Raw genomic sequence first — 19,010 nt, 5'->3', positions numbered from 1 at the left:
GTGTGTGAATGTGCACTGTCTGTGTGTGTGAATGTGCACTGTGTGTGTGTGTGTGAATGTGCACTGTGTGTGAGTGTGTGTGTGTGAATGTGCACTGTGTGTGTGTGTGAATGTGCACTGTCTGTGTGTGTGAATGTGCACTGTGTGTGTGTATGTGAATGTGCACTGTGTGTGTGTGTGTGAATGTGCACTGTGTGTGTGTGTGTGAATGTGCACTGTGTGTGAGTGTGTGTGTGTGAATGTGCACTGTGTGTGTGTGTGTGTGAATGTGCACTGTCTGTGTGTGTGAATGTGCACTGTGTGTGTGTGTGTGAATGTGCACTGTGTGTGTGTGTGTGTGAATGTGCACTGTGTGTGTGTGTGTGAATGTGCACTGTGTGTGTGTTAATGTGCACTGTGTGTGTGTGTGTGTGTGTGTGAATGTGCACTGTCTGTGTGTGTGTGAATGTGCACTGTGTGTGTGAATGTGCACTATGTGTGTGTGTGTGTGTGAATGTGCACTGTGTGTGTGTGTGTGAATGTGCACTGTCTGTGTGTGTGTGAATGTGCACTGTGTGTGTGAATGTGCACTATGTGTGTGTGTGTGTGAATGTGCACTATGTGTGTGTGTGAATGTGCACTGTGTGTGTGTGTGAATGTGCAGTGTGTGTGTGTTAATGTGCACTTCGTCTGTGTGTGAGAATGTGCGCTGTGTGTGTGTGTGAATGTGCACTGTGTGTGTGTGTGTGAATGTGCACTGTGTGTGTGTGTGTGAATGTGTACTGTGTGTGTGTGTGAATGTGCACTGTGTGTGTGAATGTGCACTGTGTGTTTGTGTGAATGTGCACTGTGTGTGTGTGTGTGAATGTGCACTGTGTGTGTGTGTGAATGTGCACTGTGTGTGTGTGTGTGAATGTGCACTGTGTGTGTGTGAATGTGCACTGTGTGTGTGTGTGAATGTGCACTGTGTGTGTGTGTGAATGTGCACTATGTGTGTGTGTGAATGTGCACTGTGTGTGTGTGTGAATGTGCACTGTGTGTGTGTGTGAATGTGCACTGTGTGTGTGTGTGAATGTGCACTGTGTGTGTGTGAATGTGCACTGTGTGTGTGTGTGTGTGTGAATGTGCACTGTGTGTGTGTGTGAATGTGCACTGTGTGTGTGAATGTGCACTGTGTGTGTGTGTGTGTGAATGTGCACTGTGTGTGTGTGTGAATGTGCACTGTGTGTGTGTGTGTGAATGTGCACTGTGTGTGTGTGTGTGAATGTGCACTGTGTGTGTATGAATGTGCACTGTGTGTGTGTGTGTGAATGTGCACTGTGTGTGTGTGTGTGAATGTGCACTGTGTGTGTGTGAATGTGCACTGTGTGTGTGTGTGAATGTGCACTGTGTGTGTGTGTGTGAATGTGCACTGTGTGTGTGTGAATGTGCACTGTGTGTGTGTGTGAATGTGCACTGTGTGTGTGTGTGTGAATGTGCACTGTGTGTGTGTGAATGTGCACTGTGTGTGTGTGTGTGAATGTGCACTGTGTGTGTGTGTGTGTGAATGTGCACTGTGTGTGTGTGTGTGTGAATGTGCACTGTGTGTGTGTGAATGTGCACTGTGTGTGTGTGTGAATGTGCACTGTGTGTGTGTGTGTGAATGTGCACTGTGTGTGTGTGTGTGAATGTGCACTGTCTGTGTGTGTGTGTGAATGTGCACTGTGTGTGTGTGAATGTGCACTGTGTGTGTGTGAATGTGCACTGTGTGTGTGTGTGTGTGTGTGAATGTGCACTGTGTGTGTGTGTGTGTGTGTGTGAATGTGCACTGTGTGTGTGTGAATGTGCACTGTGTGTGTGTGTGTGTGAATGTGCACTGTGTGTGTGTGTGTGTGAATGTTCACTGTGTGTGTGTGTGTGTGTGAATGTGCACTGTGTGTGTGTGAATGTGCACTGTGTGTGTGTGTCTGGACTTCCGGTTGCGGCTATGCGGAGCTAAGTCGCATGTTCGGCAGCTCCCGCTTGGAACGGACTTTTGGGCTCTTTTCAGGGCCCCCAACGGCATTTTTACGACATTTCCCGGTGTGGGAAGAAGACTGTAACATTCCCCCGAGTGTGTGGCTTGGACCAGGAGCGGGGCGACTAAAAATGTGGTGGTGAACCCAAAGAAAGTGCGAGGGAAGAAGAGCAAGATGGCGGCGAGCGGGGACCAGGCAGCGTGGAGGCAGTGGGCGCAGGAGCAGCAGGAGGTTATCCAGCACTGCTCCAGGGAGCTCAAAGCGGACCTGCTGGAGCCGATGAAGGCTTCTATCGATAAGCTGCTGGAGACCCAGACGGCACAGGGGGTGGCGATCCGCGAGGTCCGACAAAAGATCTCTGTCAATGAGGACGAGATCTTGGGCCTGGCGGTAAAGGTGGAGGCGCACGAGGCGCTCCACAAGAAATGACAGGAGCCGTTCGAGGAGATGGAGAATCGGTCGAGGCGGAAGAATCTGCGGATCCTGGGCCTCCTGGAGGGGCTGGAGGGGCCGGACGTGGGGGCCTATGCGGTCACCATGTTAAACTCGCTGATGGGAGCGGGGTCCTTCCAGGGGCCCCTGGAGCTGGAAGGGGCCCATAGAGTGTTGGCGAGGAGGCCCAAGGCTAACGAGCCTCCGCGGGCGGTGCTGGTGCGGTTTCATCGGGGAACCGGGTTGCTGCTGGTATGGTCAAGGGGGAGCTGGAGCGAGTGGGGGGGGTTGAGACAGGGGTATGCCGCCGTGGGGAACGGGCTGGGTGTGGGGTGCGGGCGCGTGGCTGGCCGAGGAGGGGTCATGGCTAGTCGGTGGGGGAGGGGGGCAGGTAGCCCCCTAATCCGGCTGATAACCTGGAATGTAAGGGGACTGAATGGGCCGGTTAAGCGGGCCCGCGTGTTCGCGCACCTGAAGGGGCTGAAGGCGGATGTGTTTATGCTCCAGGAGACACACCTGAAGGTGGCAGACCAGGTAAGACTGAGGAAAGGGTGGGTAGGTCAGGTGTTTCACTCGGGGCTAGATGCCAAAAATCGGGGGGTGGCGATCTTGGTGGGAAAGAAGGTGTTATTCGAGGCGTCGAGCATTGTGGCAGATAATGGCGGTAGGTACATAATGGTAAGTGGTAAGTTGCAGGGAGAGAGGGTGGTACTGGTCAATGTGTTTGCTCCGAACTGGGACGATGCAGGTTTTATGCGGCGTATGTTGGGTCGGATCCCAGACTTGGAAGTGGGGGGCCTGATAATGGGGGGTGACTTTAACACGGTGCTGGATCCAGCACTGGATCGCTCCAGGTCTAGGACGGGTAGGAAGCCGGCGGCGGCTAGAGTGTTGAGGGGATTTATGGACCAAATGGGAGAGGTGGACCCTTGAAGATTTGCAAGGCCGGGGGCGAGGGAATTTGAAATGAAATGAAATGAAATGAATTGAAAATCGCTTATTGTCACAAGTAGGCTTCAAATCAAGTTACTGTGAAAAGCCCCTAGTCGCCACATTCCGGCGCCTGTTCGGGGAGGCTGGTACGGGAATTTTCATTCTTCTCGCATGTTCATAAGACCTATTCCCGGATCGACTTTTTTATTATGAGCAGGGCGCTGATAGCGAGAGTAGAGGATACCGAGTACTCGGCGATAGCCATTTCGGATCACGCCCTGCATTGGGTAGACCTAGAGCTGGGGGAGGAGAGGGACCAGCGCCCGTTGTGGCGCTTGGAGGTGGGGCTGTTGGCGGACGAGGAGGTGAGTGAGCGGGTCCGAGGAAGCATAGAGAGATACCTGGAGGCCAACGATAACGGGCAGGTCTGAGTGGGGATGGTCTGGGAGGCCCTGAAGGCGGTGGTTAGGGGAGAGCTGATCTCCATTAGGGCCCACAAGGAGAGGAGAGAACAGAGGGCGTGGGAGTGGCTGATGGGGGAGATGGTGAGGGTAGACAGGAGGTATGTGGAGGTGCCGGAGGAGGGACTGTTGAGGGAGAGGCGTAGCCTCCAGGCCGAATTCGACCTGTTGACCACCAGGAAGGCGGAGGTGCAGTGGAGGAAGGCCCAGGGGGCGGTCTACGAGTATGGGGAAAAGGCAAACCGGATGCTGGCGCATCAGCTTCGGAAGCGGGACGCAGCTAGGAAGATCGGGGGAGTTAAGGACAGGGGAGGGAGTGTGGTGCGGAGTGGGGTTGGCATCAATGGGGTCTTCAGGGACTTTTATGAGGAACTGTATCGGTCCGAGCCCCCACGGGAGGAGGGAGGGATGGGTCACTTTCTGGACCAATTGAGGTTCCCGAAGGTGGAGGAGGGACTGGTGGAGGGACTGGGGGCCCCGATTGGGCTGGAGGAGCTGATCAAAGGGACAGGAAGCATGCAGGCGGGGAAGGCACCGGGGCCGGACGGTTTCCCGGTCGAGTTCTATAAAAAATATATGGACCTGTTGGGCCCGCTGTTAGTTAGGACCTTCAATGAGGCAAGGGAGGGGGGGGCTTTGCCCCCGACGATGTCCCGGGGACTGATCTCCTTGATCCTGAAGCGGGACAAGGATCCCCTGCAATGTGGGTCTTAATGAAATGAAAAATGAAAATCGCTTATTGTCACAAGTAGGCTTCAAATGAAGTTACTGTGAAGCCCCTAGTCGCCACATTCCGGCGCCTGTTCGGGGAGGCTGGTACAGGAATTGAACCGTGCTGCTGGCCTGTCTTGGTCTGATTTAAAAGCCAGCGAGTGTGCTAAACCAGCCCCTGTAGGGTTACAGGCCGATTTCCTTGCTAAATGTAGATGCCAAGGTGCTGGCGAAGGTCTTAACCACGAGAATTGAGGATTGTGTGCCGCAGATCATCCACGAAGACCAGACGGGTTTCTTGAAGGGGAGGCAGTTGAACGCGAATGTGCGGAGGCTCCTGAACGTTATCATGATGCCGGCGAGGGAGGGGGAGGCGGAGATAGTGCCAGCGATGGACGCTGAAAAGGCCTTCGATAGGGTAGAGTGGGGGTACTTGTGGGAGGTGAAGAGGTTCGGGTTTGGGGAGGGGTTTGTCAGGTGGGTTAGGCTGTTGTACGAGGCCCCGATGGCGAGTGTGGCCACGAACACGAGGAGGTCTGAGTACTTTTGGTTGCATCGAGGGACGAGGCAGGGGTGTCCCCTGTCCCCCCTGCTCTTCGCACTGGCGATTGAACCCCTGGCTATGGCACTGAGGGAGTCGAGGAACTGGAGGGGGTTGGTGCGGGGTGGAGAGGAGCATAGGGTGTCGCCCTATGCGGACGACTTGCTGCTGTATGTGGCGGACCCGGTGGGGGGAATGCCAGAGGTAATGAGGATCCTCAGGGAGTTCGGGGATTTCTCAGGGTACAAGCTCAACATGGGGAAGAGCGAGTTGTTCGTGGTTCACCCAGGGGACCAGGAGAGGGGGATTGGCGAGCTCCCACTAAAAAGGGCGGAGAGGAGCTTCAGGTATTTGGGGGTCCAGGTGGCCAGGAGCTGGGGGGCCCTGCATAGACTTAATTTCACGAGGCTGGTGGAGCAAATGGAGGAGGAGTTTAAGAGATGGGACGCGTTGCCGCTGTCCCTGGAGGGTAGGGTGCAGTCAGTCAAGATGACAGTGCTCCCAAGGTTTTTGTTCCTGTTCCAGTGCCTCCCCGTGTTTATCCCGAAGGCCTTCTTTAGGAGGGTCAACAGGAGCATAACGGGGTTTGTGTGGGCGCGAGAGACTCCGAGGGTGAGAAGGGTGTTCCTGTAGCGGAGTAGGGATGGGGGGGGCTGGCACTGCCCAACCTCTGTGGGTACTACTGGGCCGCCAATGTGGCGATGGTGCGCAAGTGGGTGATGGAGGGGGAGGGGGCTGCATGGAAGAGGCTGGAGACGGCGTCTTGTGAGGGCAGTAGAGGCTCCTTCATTAAATGTTTTTAAGATAAAGATAGATAGTTTTTTGAAGAATAAAGGGATTAAGGGTTATGGTGTTCGGGCCGGAAAGTGGAGCTGAGTCCACAAAAGATCAGCCATGATCTCATTGAATGGTGGAGCAGGCTCGAGGGGCCAGATGGCCTACTCCTGCTCCTAGTTCTGATGTTCTTATGAGGGTACAAGTCTGGAGGCGCTGGCAACGGCGCCGCTGCCGCTCCCTCCAAGGAGGTATACCACGAGCCCGGTGGTGGCGGCTACCCTCAAAATCTGGGGGCAGTGGAGGCGGCACAGGGGGAAAGAGCACCCTACCTAACCCCACACCTCCACCCTATCCCCGTAACCCAGTAACCCCACCCAACATTTAGACACTATGGGGAAATTCTGCATGACGAATCCACCTAACCTGCACATCTTTGGACTGTGGGAGGAAACCGGAGCACCCGGAGGAAACCCACGCACACACGGGGAGGATGTGCAGACTCCGCACAGTCAGTGACCCCAGCCAGGAATCAAACCTGGGACCCTGGAGCTGTGAAGCAACAGTGCTAACCACTGTGCCACCGTGCTGCCCGGGGGGGGGGGGGGGGGGAGGGAGGAGAGAACATTTCAGGACAATGATATTCTGCAGAACTGGGCAAAGTTAGAAATGCAATAAGTTTAATGCAGGTGAAAGTGGAGAGGGTGTAAAAGAAAGAAACAGCGAGTGGTAATGGATGGAAAGTATTCCGCCTGGAGGTCGGTGACCAGTGGAGTCCCGCAAGGATCTGTTCTGGGACCTCTGCTCTTTGTGTTTTTTATAAATGACTTGGATGAGGAAGTAGAAGGGTGGGTTAGTAAGTTTGCCGACAACACAAAGGTTGGGGGAGTTGTAGATAGTGTTGAGGGTTGTTGCTGGTTACAACAGGACATTGACAGGATGCAGAGCTGGGCTGAGAAGTGGCAGATGGAGTTCGAACCGAGATAAATGTGATGTGATTCATTTTGGAAGGTCGAATTTGAATGCTGAATACAGGGTTAAAGGCAGGATTCTTGGAAGTGTGGAGGAACAGAGGGATCTTGGGGTCCACGTACATAGATCCCTCAAAGCTGCCACCCAGGTTGATAGGGTTGTTAAGAAGACATATAGTGTGTTGGCTTTCATTAACAGGGGCATTGAGTTTAAGAGCCGCAAGGTTTTGCTGCAGCTTTATAAAACCCTGGTTAGACCACACTTGGAATATTGTGTACAGTTCTGGTCGCCTCATTATAGGAAGGTTGTGGGTGCTTTGGAGAGGGTGCAGAGGAGATTTACCAGGATGCTGCCTGGACTGGAGGGCATGTCTTATGAAGAAAGGTTGAGGGAGCTAGGGCTTTACTCACTGGAGTGAAGAAGGAAGAGAGGTGACTTGATAGAGGTGTACAAGGTGATGAGAGGCAAGGATAGAGTGGATAGCTAGAGACTTTTCCCCAGGGTGGAAATGGCTGTCACGAGGGGACATAATTTTAAGGTGATTGGAGGAAGGTATGGGGGAGATGTCAGGGTTCTTTACACAGAGAGTGGTGGGTGTGTGGAATGCGCTGCCAGCAGAGGTGGTGGAGTCAGAGTCATTCTGGACATTGAAGCGACTCTTGGACAGGCTCATGGACAGCAGTAAATTGAAGGGGTGTAGGTGTGGTGAACCACTGTATTAGGGGATGGAAGGTAGGACCTGCACTACAGGTTCGCCGGTAGCTCCTGCCGGCTGGCTCCGCCCACGGAGAACTGTATAAATATGCATGACCTCCAGTGCCCTGCCACTTCGCCAGCTGCAGCAGGAGGCCTCGCATCTGACTGTAATAAAGCCACAGTTGTACCCAATCTGCGTCTTTGTGCAATTGATTGCGCATCAATAGGTTAGGTTGATCTTAAGTTTAGGATAAATGGTCGGCACAACATCGTGGGCCGAAGGGCCTGTCCTGTGCTGTACTGTTCTATGTTCTAATACACAAGCCCTGTGACATGGGAAACAATAAATAGCAGAGGCCAGGATTTAATCTGTCTCCCCGCCGAGTTGTGAGGCGGGAAGGGTAGGATTCTCTCTGTGATGCTGCCCTCCTGATCTGGGCCTCAGAGGGGAAGCCCGCCCTTGCCCCAGGTAAGGCCCCTTAAGTGGCCTTTCGGGAAGCTGAAATTGAACTCAGATCCCGTGTGGGAGGACTGGGGGTGTGTGTGATCTGGGTGAATGAAGCCCTGTTCTGACTGAAGGCACTGTCTCCTGTGGGCCCTGTCATCTCTTGATCTTCCTCTACCCCAACCTATGCCCCAAGACCCTAATCCCCTCCCCCGTGACCTTCCCTCTTGACCATCATTTATCTTTCCTTCAGTTCCTGGCACTTGGCTCCAGGCAGCTAGCTGCAGTGTCTCATCTGGCAACTGCAGCGCTGTTCCTGGAATGACTGGAGTGCTGCCAGCCAATCGGATTGGCAGCTCTCCAAGGTGGGACTTCCACCTGGCGATGGGGAAGAATTAATTTTTTTAAAATGCTGTACCTTTGTGTACCGTGGGTGCACACGAGTGTGTACGTGCTGTTGTACCTGTGTGTACCGTGGGTGCACACGAGTGTGTACGTGCTGTTGTACCTGTGTGTACCGTGGGTGCACACGAGTGTGTACGTGCTGTTGTACCTGTGTGTACCGTGGGTGCACACGAGTGTGTACGTGCTGTTGTACCTGTGTGTACCGTGGGTGCACACGAGTGTGTACGTGCTGTTGTACCTGTGTGTACCGTGGGTGCACACGAGTGTGTACGTGCTGTTGTACCTGTGTGTACCGTGGGTGCACACGAGTGTGTACGTGCTGTTGTACCTGTGTGTTGTAGGTGGCAGCTGCAGTGTTAGGCTGTGTACATGTCTGCATATGCAGAATGTGTGTATCTATGACAGGTGTATATCATCAATATTGTTTATCAGAAATGCAAGAAAACTGAAGAATTGTGAGCACTTCCTTCTTAATTATCGTTAGAATTCTTTTTAGGATTCAGTTGAAATGAGTCTCGAGCTGAATGCAAAACAATTCTTCAAATGCTTCAGTGTTCACCAACAGCTTCCCATCAATAATGTACGATTAGAATAGGGCGGGAAAGAAGGAGGGGAGAGAGGGAGGGCACTGCCGAGGGGATACTGGTGGAAATCTAGCATTGCAAAATTATACTCTGCACATCCAATTCAGTTTAAACCAAGCCTGCACCAGTGCACTACACAGACATTCAGAGATCAATACACAATAATTAGTGTCAAAAATGTAGATTAATCCACAAAATTACTGAAGACCGGCCTTCACAGAATAAACAAAAAGAAACATGAGACAGGCTTGACCTGTGAGCAGGGCTCCCTGTTTGAAGTGTCTGATACCGAGTCCAGGGCCAGGCAGGACCAGGATTGTTGCAACCAAACCCACAGCACAATTGCTGGAACTTCAGATATATCTGACCAATGAAAGCTACATAAATGTCTGTGCAGAGTCTGCACGTTCTCCCTGTGTCTGCGTGGGTTTCCTCCGGGTGCTCCGGTTTCCTCCCACAAGTCCCGAAAGACGTGCTGTTGGGTGAATTGGACATTCTGAATTCTCCCTCAGTGTACCCGAACAGGTGCCGGAATGTGGTGACTAGGGGCTTTTCACAGTAACTTCATTGCAGTGTTAATGTAAGCCTACTTGTGACAATAATAAAGATTATTAAATGGCACCAATCACAGACCAGAAGAAATCAGGATCAGACCCCCCCCCCCCAGGTTGGTCACTGTGGGGTATACCCTGCCCATTTCAGAATCTCTACAGTGTAGAAGGAGGCCATCAGGTCAGCACTGGCCCTGTGAAAGAGCACCCCACCAAGGCCACTTCCCCACCCTATCCCCGGAACCCCACCGAGGGGACATTTATCACGGCCAATCCACCTAACCTGCACATCTTTGGACTGTGGGAGGAAACCCGGAGGAAACCCACGCACACACGTGGAGAAAGTGCAGACTCCGCACAGACAGTGACCCAAGCCTGAATCGAACCCGGGTCCATGGTGCTGGAGGCAGCAGTGCTAACCACTGTGTCACTGTGCCACCCTCCTGACCCCCTGGGTTGGTCACTGTGGGGTTACCCTGCCCATTTCAGGCTCGCTCCTAGACTGACCGACCCCCCCCCCCAACCCCCCACCCCGAGTTGGTCACTGTGGGGTTACCCTGCCCATTTCAGACTCTCTCCTATACTGTCTCAGGACACCAGAGTGTCTCCTGGAGAACAAGAAACTCAAATAAGGGCAACAGTTTGGAAAAGAGCGCCCAGCCCTGCTGTTGAGTTAGATTTGTGAGTGTGATAAAACAGCCAGTTTTATTCTTCAATCACCAAGAATATCACGGATCAATTGAAATTAGTCGATTTCGGTGGGAGAATCAGCTGGTGAGTCAGTTTCAGCGGGAGCAGTGCGGAAGTGGCTGCTGGGAGGTAAGTCTGTCCTTTAAAAGCACTTGTCTTTGCAGGGGCAGGCCAGTCGATTTCGGCGGCGTGAGAACAGCTGGTGAGTCAGTTTCAGCGGGAGTATTGCGGAAGGAGGTTGCTGGGAGGTAAGTCAACCTTTAAAAGCACTTGTCTTTGCAGGGGCAGGCCAGTCGATTTCGGCGGGAGAATCAGCCGGTGAGTCAATTTCAGTGGGAGCAGTGCGGAAGTGGTTGCTGGGAGGTAAGTCTGTCCTTTAAAAGCACTTGTCTTTGCAGGGGCAGGCCAGTCGATTTCGGCGGGAGTGGAGCTGGCTGGTTAGTCAATTTCAGCAGGAGCTGAGAATTTTTTTTTAAAATTAGTGTTTTAGGCGGGAACAGGAAGTCGACCCGCGGACGTCTGGGAAGACCCTCACCAATAAATTCTGGTGGAGAGGAAACCCGAGACACTACACGTGTAGTGTCTCCCACCCGCCCTCCTCCTCTAACCTAATAATAAAACCCATTGGTCTGAGGTAAGTACCATATTTTATTATATTATTATTATTTTTTATAAAAAATTTAGTTGTTAGCCAGATCTTGGTAGATAGTTGGAGGAATGGCAGGGAAGGGAGTGCAATGTTCCTCCTGCAGGATGTTTGAGGTGAGGGATGCAGTTAGTGTCCCTGCTGATTTTACCTGCGGGAAGTGCTGCCATCTCCAGCTCCTCGAAGACCGAGTTAGGGAACTGGAGCTGGAGTTGGAAGAACTTCGGATCATTTGGGAGGCAGAGGGGGACATAGATAGCAGCTTCAGGGAATTAGTTACACCAAAGATTGGAGATAGGTGGGTAACTGTAAGAGGGACTGGGAAAAAGCAGTCAGTGCAGGGATCCCCTGCGGTCGTTCCCCTGAGAAACAAGTATACCGCTTTGGATACTTGTGGGCGGGGGGACTTACCAGGGGTAAGCCATGGGGTACGGGACTCTGGCACGGAGTCTGTCCCTGTTGCTCAGAAGGGAAGGGGGGAGAGGAGCAGAGCATTAGTAATTGGGGACTCTATAGTCAGGGGCACAGATAGGAGATTTTGTGGGAGCGTGAGAGACTCACGTTTGGTATGTTGCCTCCCAGGTGCAAGGGTACGTGATGTCTCGGATCGTGTTTTCCGGGTCCTTTGGGGGGAGGGGGAGCAGCCCCAAGTCGTGGTCCACATTGGCACTAACGACATAGGTAGGAAAGGGGATAAGGATGTCAGGCAGGCTTTCAGGGAGCTAGGATGGAAGCTCAGAACTAGAACAAACAGAGTTGTTATCTCTGGGTTGTTGCCCGTGCCACGTGATAGTGAGATGAGGAATAGGGAGAGAGAGCATTTAAACACGTGGCTACAGGGATGGTGCAGGCGGGAGGGATTCAGATTTCTGGATAACTGGGGCTCTTTCTGGGGAAGGTGGGACCTCTACAGACAGGATGGTCTACATCTGAACCTGAGGGGCACAAATATCCTGGGGGGGAGATTTGTTAGTGCTCTTTGGGGGGGGTTAAACTAATGCAGCAGGGGCATGGGAACCTGGATTGTAGTTTTAGGGTAAGGGAGAATGAGCGTATAGAGGTCAGGAGCACAGATTTGACGTCGCAGGAGGGGGCCAGTGTTCAGGTAGGTGGTTTGAAGTGTGTCTACTTCAATGCCAGGAGTATACGAAACAAGGTAGGGGAACTGGCAGCATGGGTTGGTACCTGGGACTTCGATGTTGTGGCCATTTCGGAGACATGGATAGAGCAGGGACAGGAATGGATGTTTCAGGTTCCGGGGTTTAGGTGTTTTAGGAAGCTCAGAGAAGGAGGCAAAAGAGGGGGAGGTGTGGCGCTGCTAGTCAAGAGCAGTATTACGGTGGCGGAGAGGATGCTAGATGGGGACTCTTCTTCCGAGGTAGTATGGGCTGAAGTTAGAAACAGGAAAGGAGAGGTCACCCTGTTGGGAGTTTTTTATAGGCCTCCTAATAGTTCTAGGGATGTAGAGGAAAGGATGGTGAAGATGATTCTGGATATGAGCGAAAGTAACAGGGTAGTTATTATGGGAGACTTTAGCTTTCCAAATATTGACTGGAAAAGATATAATTCGAGTACAATAGATGGGTTGTTTTTTGTACAGTGTGTGCAGGAGGGTTTCCTGAAACAATATGTTGACAGGCCAACAAGAGGCGAGGCCACGTTGGATTTGGTTTTGGGTAATGAACCAGGCCAGGCGTTGGATTTGGAGGTAGGAGAGCACTTTGGGGACAGTGACCACAATTCGGTGACGTTTACGTTAATGATGGAAAGGGATAAGTATACACCGCAGGGCACGAGTTATAGCTGGGGGAAGGGCAATTATGATGCCATTAGACGTGACTTGGGGGGGGATAAGGTGGAGAAGTAGGCTGCAAGTGTTGGGCACACTGGATAAGTGGGGCTTGTTCAAGGATCAGCTACTTTGTGTTCTTGATAAGTATGTACCGGTCAGACAGGGAGGAAGGCGTCGATCGAGGGAACCGTGGTTTACCAAGGAAGTGGAATCTCTTGTTAAGAGGAAGAAGGAGGCCTATGTGAAGATGAGGTGTGAAGTTTCAGTTGGGGCGATGGATAGTTACAAGGTAGCAAGGAAGGATCTAAAGAGAGAGCTAAGACGAGCAAGGAGGGGACATGAGAAGTATTTGGCAGGAAGGATCAAGGAAAACCCAAAAGCTTTCTATAGGTATGTCAGGAATAAGCGAATGACTAGGGAAAGAGTAGGACCAGTCAAGGACAGGGATGGGAAATTGTGTGTGGAGTCTGAAGAGATAGGCGAGATACTAAATGAATATTTTTCGTCAGTATTCACTCAGGAAAAAGATAATGTTGTGGAGGAGAATGCTGAGCCCCAGGCTAATAGAATAGATGGCATTGAGGTACGTAGGGAAGAGGTGTTGGCAATTCTGGACAGGCTGAAAATAGATAAGTCCCCGGGACCTGATGGGATTTATCCTAGGATTCTCTGGGAGGCCAGGGAAGAGACTGCTGGACCTTTGGCTTTGATTTTTATGTCATCATTGGCTACAGGAATAGTGCCAGAGGACTGGAGGACAGCAAATGTGGTCCCTTTGTTCAAAAAGGGGAGCAGAGACAACCCCGGCAACTATAGACCGGTGAGCCTCACGTCTGTAGTGGGTAAAGTCTTGGAGGGGATTATAAGAGACAAGATTTATAATCATCTAGATAGGAATAATATGCTCAGGGATAGTCAGCATGGCTTTGTGAAGGGTAGGTCATGCCTCACAAACCTTATTGAGTTCTTTGAGAAGGTGACTGAACAGGTAGATGAGGGTAGAGCAGTTGATGTGGTGTTTATGGATTTCAGCAAAGCGTTTGATAAGGTTCCCCACGGTAGGCTATTGCAGAAAATACGGAGGCTGGGGATTGAGGGTGATTTAGAGATGTGGATCAGAAATTGGCTAGCTGAAAGAAGACAGAGAGTGGTGGTTGATGGGAAATGTTCAGAATGGAGTACAGTCACAAGTGGAGTACCACAAGGATCTGTTCTGGGGCCGTTGCTGTTTGTCATTTTTATCAATGACCTAGAGGAAGGCGCAGAAGGGTGGGTGAGTAAATTTGCAGACGATACTAAAGTCAGTGGTGTTGTCGATAGTGTGGAAGGATGTAGCAGGTTACAGAGGGATATAGATAAGCTGCAGAGCTGGGCTGAGAGGTGGCAAATGGAGTTTAATGTAGAGAAGTGTGAGGTGATTCACTTTGGAAGGAATAACAGGAATGCGGAATATTTGGCTAATGGTAAAGTTCTTGAAAGTGTGGATGAGCAGAGGGATCTAGGTGTCCATGTACATAGATCCCTGAAAGTTGCCACCCAGGTTGATAGGTTGTGAAGAAGGCCTATGGAGTGTTGGCCTTTATTGGTAGAGGGATTGAGTTCCGGAGTCAGGAGGTCATGTTGCAGCTGTACAGAACTCTGGTTCGGCTGCATTTGGAGTATTGCGTACAGTTCTGGTCACCGCATTATAGGAAGGACGTGGAGGCTTTGGAGCGGGTGCAGAGGAGATTTACCAGGATGTTGCCTGGTATGGAGGGAAAATCTTATGAGGAAAGGCTGATGGACTTGAGGTTGTTTTCGTTGGAGAGAAGAAGGTTAAGAGGAGACTTAATAGAGGCATACAAAATGATCAGGGGGTTAGATAGGGTGGATAGTGAGAGCCTTCTCCCGCGGATGGAAATGGCTGGCACGAGGGGACATAACTTTAAACTGAGGGGTAATAGATATAGGACAGAGGTCAGAGGTAGGTTCTTTACGCAAAGAGTAGTGAGGCCGTGGAATGCCCTACCTGCTACAGTAGTGAACTCGCCAACATTGAGGGCATTTAAAAGTTTATTGGATAAACATATGGATGATAATGGCATAGTGTAGGTTAGGTGGCTTTTGTTTCGGTGCAACATCGTGGGCCGAAGGGCCTGTACTGCGCTGTATTGTTCTATGTTCTATGTTCTATGTTCTAGTTAAGGTCAGAATGAAACTTTCCAAATTGTTGCAGATTGTGATGTGTGAGGGGACATGCTGGTTACCTTGTGATTATGAATGGGCGTTAATTATATTAAAAGACCTCACTTCCACAAGTGTCAACTGGCCATTATTGCTCAGCAACCTGATCGTACAATCCCCCAGGGAGCCTGAGCTTCAGCGAAGCCTGTCCATGCTCTCGGGTAAGCAGTACATTGAAAGATCGTCTCCATAACAAAGCACCACTAAGCTGTAAGGATTATGTCTGATATGCTTCTACCAGTGGAAAGACCAGCTGTGCGATTGCTGACATTGTGCAGGAGATGGTTGACAGGGCACACGGACACAGGGGCTGTCGCTGCACCCATTCCACAAGGAACTAATGAGGCTGGATGAGAAACCAGAATCTCTGCAATTCAACGAAGCATTGGGCTGGCCCGTCTTCCGCTCCTGTTAGAACACACACAGATCTGGGAACTTCATCTCGTAAACTGGCACCGAACGGGTCTGCGTCTGCCCATAACCAGCCGTGATCGTGCCTGATGGGCTGGGGGGTGGTCTAGAAATAACAAAAGACAAGTTGAATGAATGGATCAACAGTTGTTCTCTGACATTATGTGGATCACAATACCAATCAATACAGATCTGGTGGTCTCGGCTGTACAGCTGCACCAAACACAAGAGATCAAAGTAAATCTACGCGGTACACACGAGTATGGTTCTGCAATGTTTTCAGGGAAAGAACCTTGAAATGCTCAGTTTAAATCGAATCAGAGACAATTAGACGTGTTTATGGGAAAAAAAGTGTCACGAATGTAGGACTTTAGAAGATAGATGTTTTAAAATGTCTCTTGTAATTTATCACAGAATCATAGAATTTACAGTGCAGGAGGCCATTCGGCCCATCGGGTTTGCACCGGCCCTTGGAAAGAGCGCCCTACCCAAGGTCCACACCTCCACCCTATCCCCGTAACCCCACCTAACCTTTTTGGACACTGAGGGCAATTTATCACAGCCAATCCACCTAACCTGCACATCTTTGGACTGTGGGAGGAAACCGGAGCACCCGGAGGAAACCCACGCAGCCACGGGGAGAACGTGCAGACTCCACACAGACAGTGACCCAGCAGGGAATCGAACCTGGGACCCTGGAGCTGTGAAGTAGCTGTGTTAACCACTGTGCTACCGTGATGCCCTTTAATTTAGAATTTTCTGAATAGGGGGCTGGTGGTCATCATAGAGGCGTGGTTGCAGGGGGTTCAGGACTGGCATTTAAACATCCAGGGATTCACAACCTATCGAAAAGACAGAGAGGTGGGCAGAGGGGGCGGGGTTGCCTTGTTAATTAGGAATGAAATTAAATCAATAGCACTAAACGACATAGGGTCAGATGATGTGGAGTCTGTGTGGGTAGAGTTGAGGAACCACAAAGGCAAAAAAAACATAATGGGAGTTATGTACAGGCCTCCTAACAGTGGTCAGGACCAGGGGCACAAAATGCACCACGAAATAGAAAGTGCATGTCAGAAAGGCAAGGTCACAGTGATCATGGGGGACTTCAATATGCAGGTGGACTGGGTAAATAATGCTGCCAGTGGACCCAAGGAAAGGGAATTCATTGAATGTTTACAGGAGGGCTTTTTGGAACAGCTTGTGATGGAGCCCACGAGGGAACAGGCCATTCTGGACTTAGTGTTATGTAATGAGCCAGACTTGATTAAAGATCTTAAAGTAAGGGAACACTTAGGAGGCAGTGATCATAATATGGTAGAATTCAGTCTGCAATTTGAAAGAAAGAAGGTAGAATCAGATGTAAAGGTGTTACAGTTAAATAAAGGTAACTACAGGGGCATGAGGGAGGAACTGACAAAAATCGTCTGGGAGCAGAGCCTAGTGGGAAAGACAGTAGAACAGCAATGGCAGGAGTTTCTGGGAGTAATTGAGGACACAGTACAGAGGTTCATCCCAAAGAAAAGAAAGGTTATCAGAGGGGGGATTAGGCAGCCATGGCTGACAAAGGAAGTCAGGGAATGCATCAAAGCAAAAGAGAAAGCCTATAATGTGGCAAAGAGTAGTGGGAAGTCAGAAGATTGGGAAGGCTACAAAAACAAACAGAGGATAACAAAGAGAGAAATAAGGAAAGAGAGGATCAAATATGAAGGTAGGCTAGCCAGTAACATTAGGAAGGTTTCTTTAAATACATTAAAAACAAACGGGAGGCAAAAGTAGACATTGGGCCGCTCCAAAATGACGCTGGTAATCTAGTGATGGGAGACAAGGAAATAGCTGAGGAACTAAATAAGTACTTTGCATCAGTCTTCGCAGTAGAAGACCAACAATTCAGGAGAGTCAGGGGGCAGAGTTGAATATGGTAGCCATCACAAAGGAGAAAGTGCTAAAAGGTCTAAAAATTGATAAATCTCCAGGCCCAGGTGGGCTACATCCTAGAGTTCCAAAGGAGATAGCTGAAGAAATAGTGGAGGCGTTAGTTATGATCTTTCAAAAGTCACTGGAGTCAGGTAAAGTCCCAGAGGATTGGAAAATCGCTGTTGTAACCCCCCTGTTCAAGAAGGGAACAAGAAAAAAGATGGAAAATTATAGGCCAATTAGCTTAACCTCGGTTGTTGGCAAGATTCCAGAATCCATCGTTAACATAGAACATAGAAAATACAGCACAGAACAGGCCCTTCGGCCCACGATGTTGTGCCGAACCTTTGTCCTAGATTAATCATAGATTATCATTGAATTTACAGTGCAGAAGGAGGCCATTCGGCCCTTTGAGTCTGCACCGGCTCTTGGAAAGAGCACCATACCCAAACTCAACACCTCCACCCAACACCAAGGGCAATTTGGACATTAAGGGCAATTTATCATTGGCCAATTCACCTAACCCGCACATCTTTGGACTGTGGGAGGAAACCGGAGCACCCGGAGGAAACCCACGCAGACACGGGGAGGACGTGCAGACTCCGCACAGACAGTGACCCAAGCCGGAATTGAACCTGGGACCCTGGAGCTGTGAAGCAATTGTGCTATCCACAATGCTACCGTGCTGCCCTTAAGAACAAATAAATCTACACTATATCATTTTACCGTCATCCATGTACCTATCCAATAGCTGCTTGAAGGTCCCTAATGTTTCCGACTCAACTACTTCCACAGGCAGTGCATTCCATGCCCCCACTACTCTCTGGGTAAAGAACCTACCTCTGATATCCCTCCTATATCTTCCACCTTTCACCTTAAATTTATGTCCCCTTGTAATGGTGTGTTCCACCCGGGGAAAAAGTCTCTGACTGTCTACTCTATCTATTCCCCTGATCATCTTATAAACCTCTATCAAGTCGCCCCTCATCCTTCTCCGCTCTAATGAGAAAAGGCCTAGCACCCTCAACCTTTCCTCGTAAGACCTACTCTCCATTCCAGGCAACATCCTGGTAAATCTTCTTTGCACCTTTTCCAGAGCTTCCACATCCTTCCTAAAATGAGGCGACCAGAACTGTACACAGTACTCCAAATGTGGCCTTACCAAAGTTTTGTACAGCTGCATCATCACCTCACGGCTCTTAAATTCAATCCCTCTGTTAATGAACGCGAGCACACCATAGGCCTTCTTCACAGCTCTATCCACTTGAGTGGCAACTTTCAAAGATGTATGAACATAGACCACAAGATCTCTCTGCTCCTCCACATTGCCAAGAACTCTACCGTTAACCCTGTATTCCGCATTCATATTTGTCCTTCCAAAATGGACAACCTCACACTTTTCAGGGTTAAACTCCATCTGCCACTTCTCAGCCCAGCTCTGCATCCTATCTATGTCTCTTTGCAGCCGACAACAGCCCTCCTTACTATCCACAACTCCACCAATCTTCGTATCGTCTGCAAATTTACTGACCCACCCTTCAACTCCCTCATCCAAGTCATTAATGAAAATCACAAACAGCAGAGGACCCAGAACTGATCCCTGCGGTACGCCACTGGTAACTGGGATCCAGGCTAAATATTTGCCATCCACCACCACTCTCTGACTTCTATCGGTTAGCCAGTTCGTTATCCAACTGGCCAAATTTCCCACTATCCCATGCCTCCTTACTTTCTGCATAAGCCTACCATGGGGAACTTTATCAAATGCCTTACTAAAATCCATGTACACTACATCCACTGCTTTACCTTCATCCACATGCTTGGTCACCTCCTCAAAGAATTCAATAAGATTT

The 19,010-nt window shown here is 50.4% G+C and overlaps 1 protein-coding gene across 1 annotated transcript in view; it reads right to left on the bottom strand.

Annotated features, from left to right (window-relative positions):
• Positions 1-14,318: 14,318 nt before the first annotated feature.
• The window catches only part of LOC140425173 (protein EFR3 homolog B-like), a 61,483-nt gene continuing 56,791 nt past the window's right edge, over positions 14,319-19,010 (bottom strand). Inside the window, exon 6 of the mRNA XM_072509203.1 lies at positions 14,319-15,349. Within this exon, the coding sequence (XP_072365304.1) occupies positions 15,244-15,349 (106 nt within the window). The 3' untranslated portion in view covers positions 14,319-15,243. The remainder of the gene's footprint in view (positions 15,350-19,010) is intronic.

The sequence above is a fragment of the Scyliorhinus torazame genome, chromosome 1 (genome assembly GCF_047496885.1).
Source record: "Scyliorhinus torazame isolate Kashiwa2021f chromosome 1, sScyTor2.1, whole genome shotgun sequence".
Lineage (NCBI taxonomy): Eukaryota > Metazoa > Chordata > Chondrichthyes > Carcharhiniformes > Scyliorhinidae > Scyliorhinus > Scyliorhinus torazame.
Note: the sequence above shows the minus strand (reverse complement) of the source record. Positions and strands in the feature narration are given on the sequence as shown.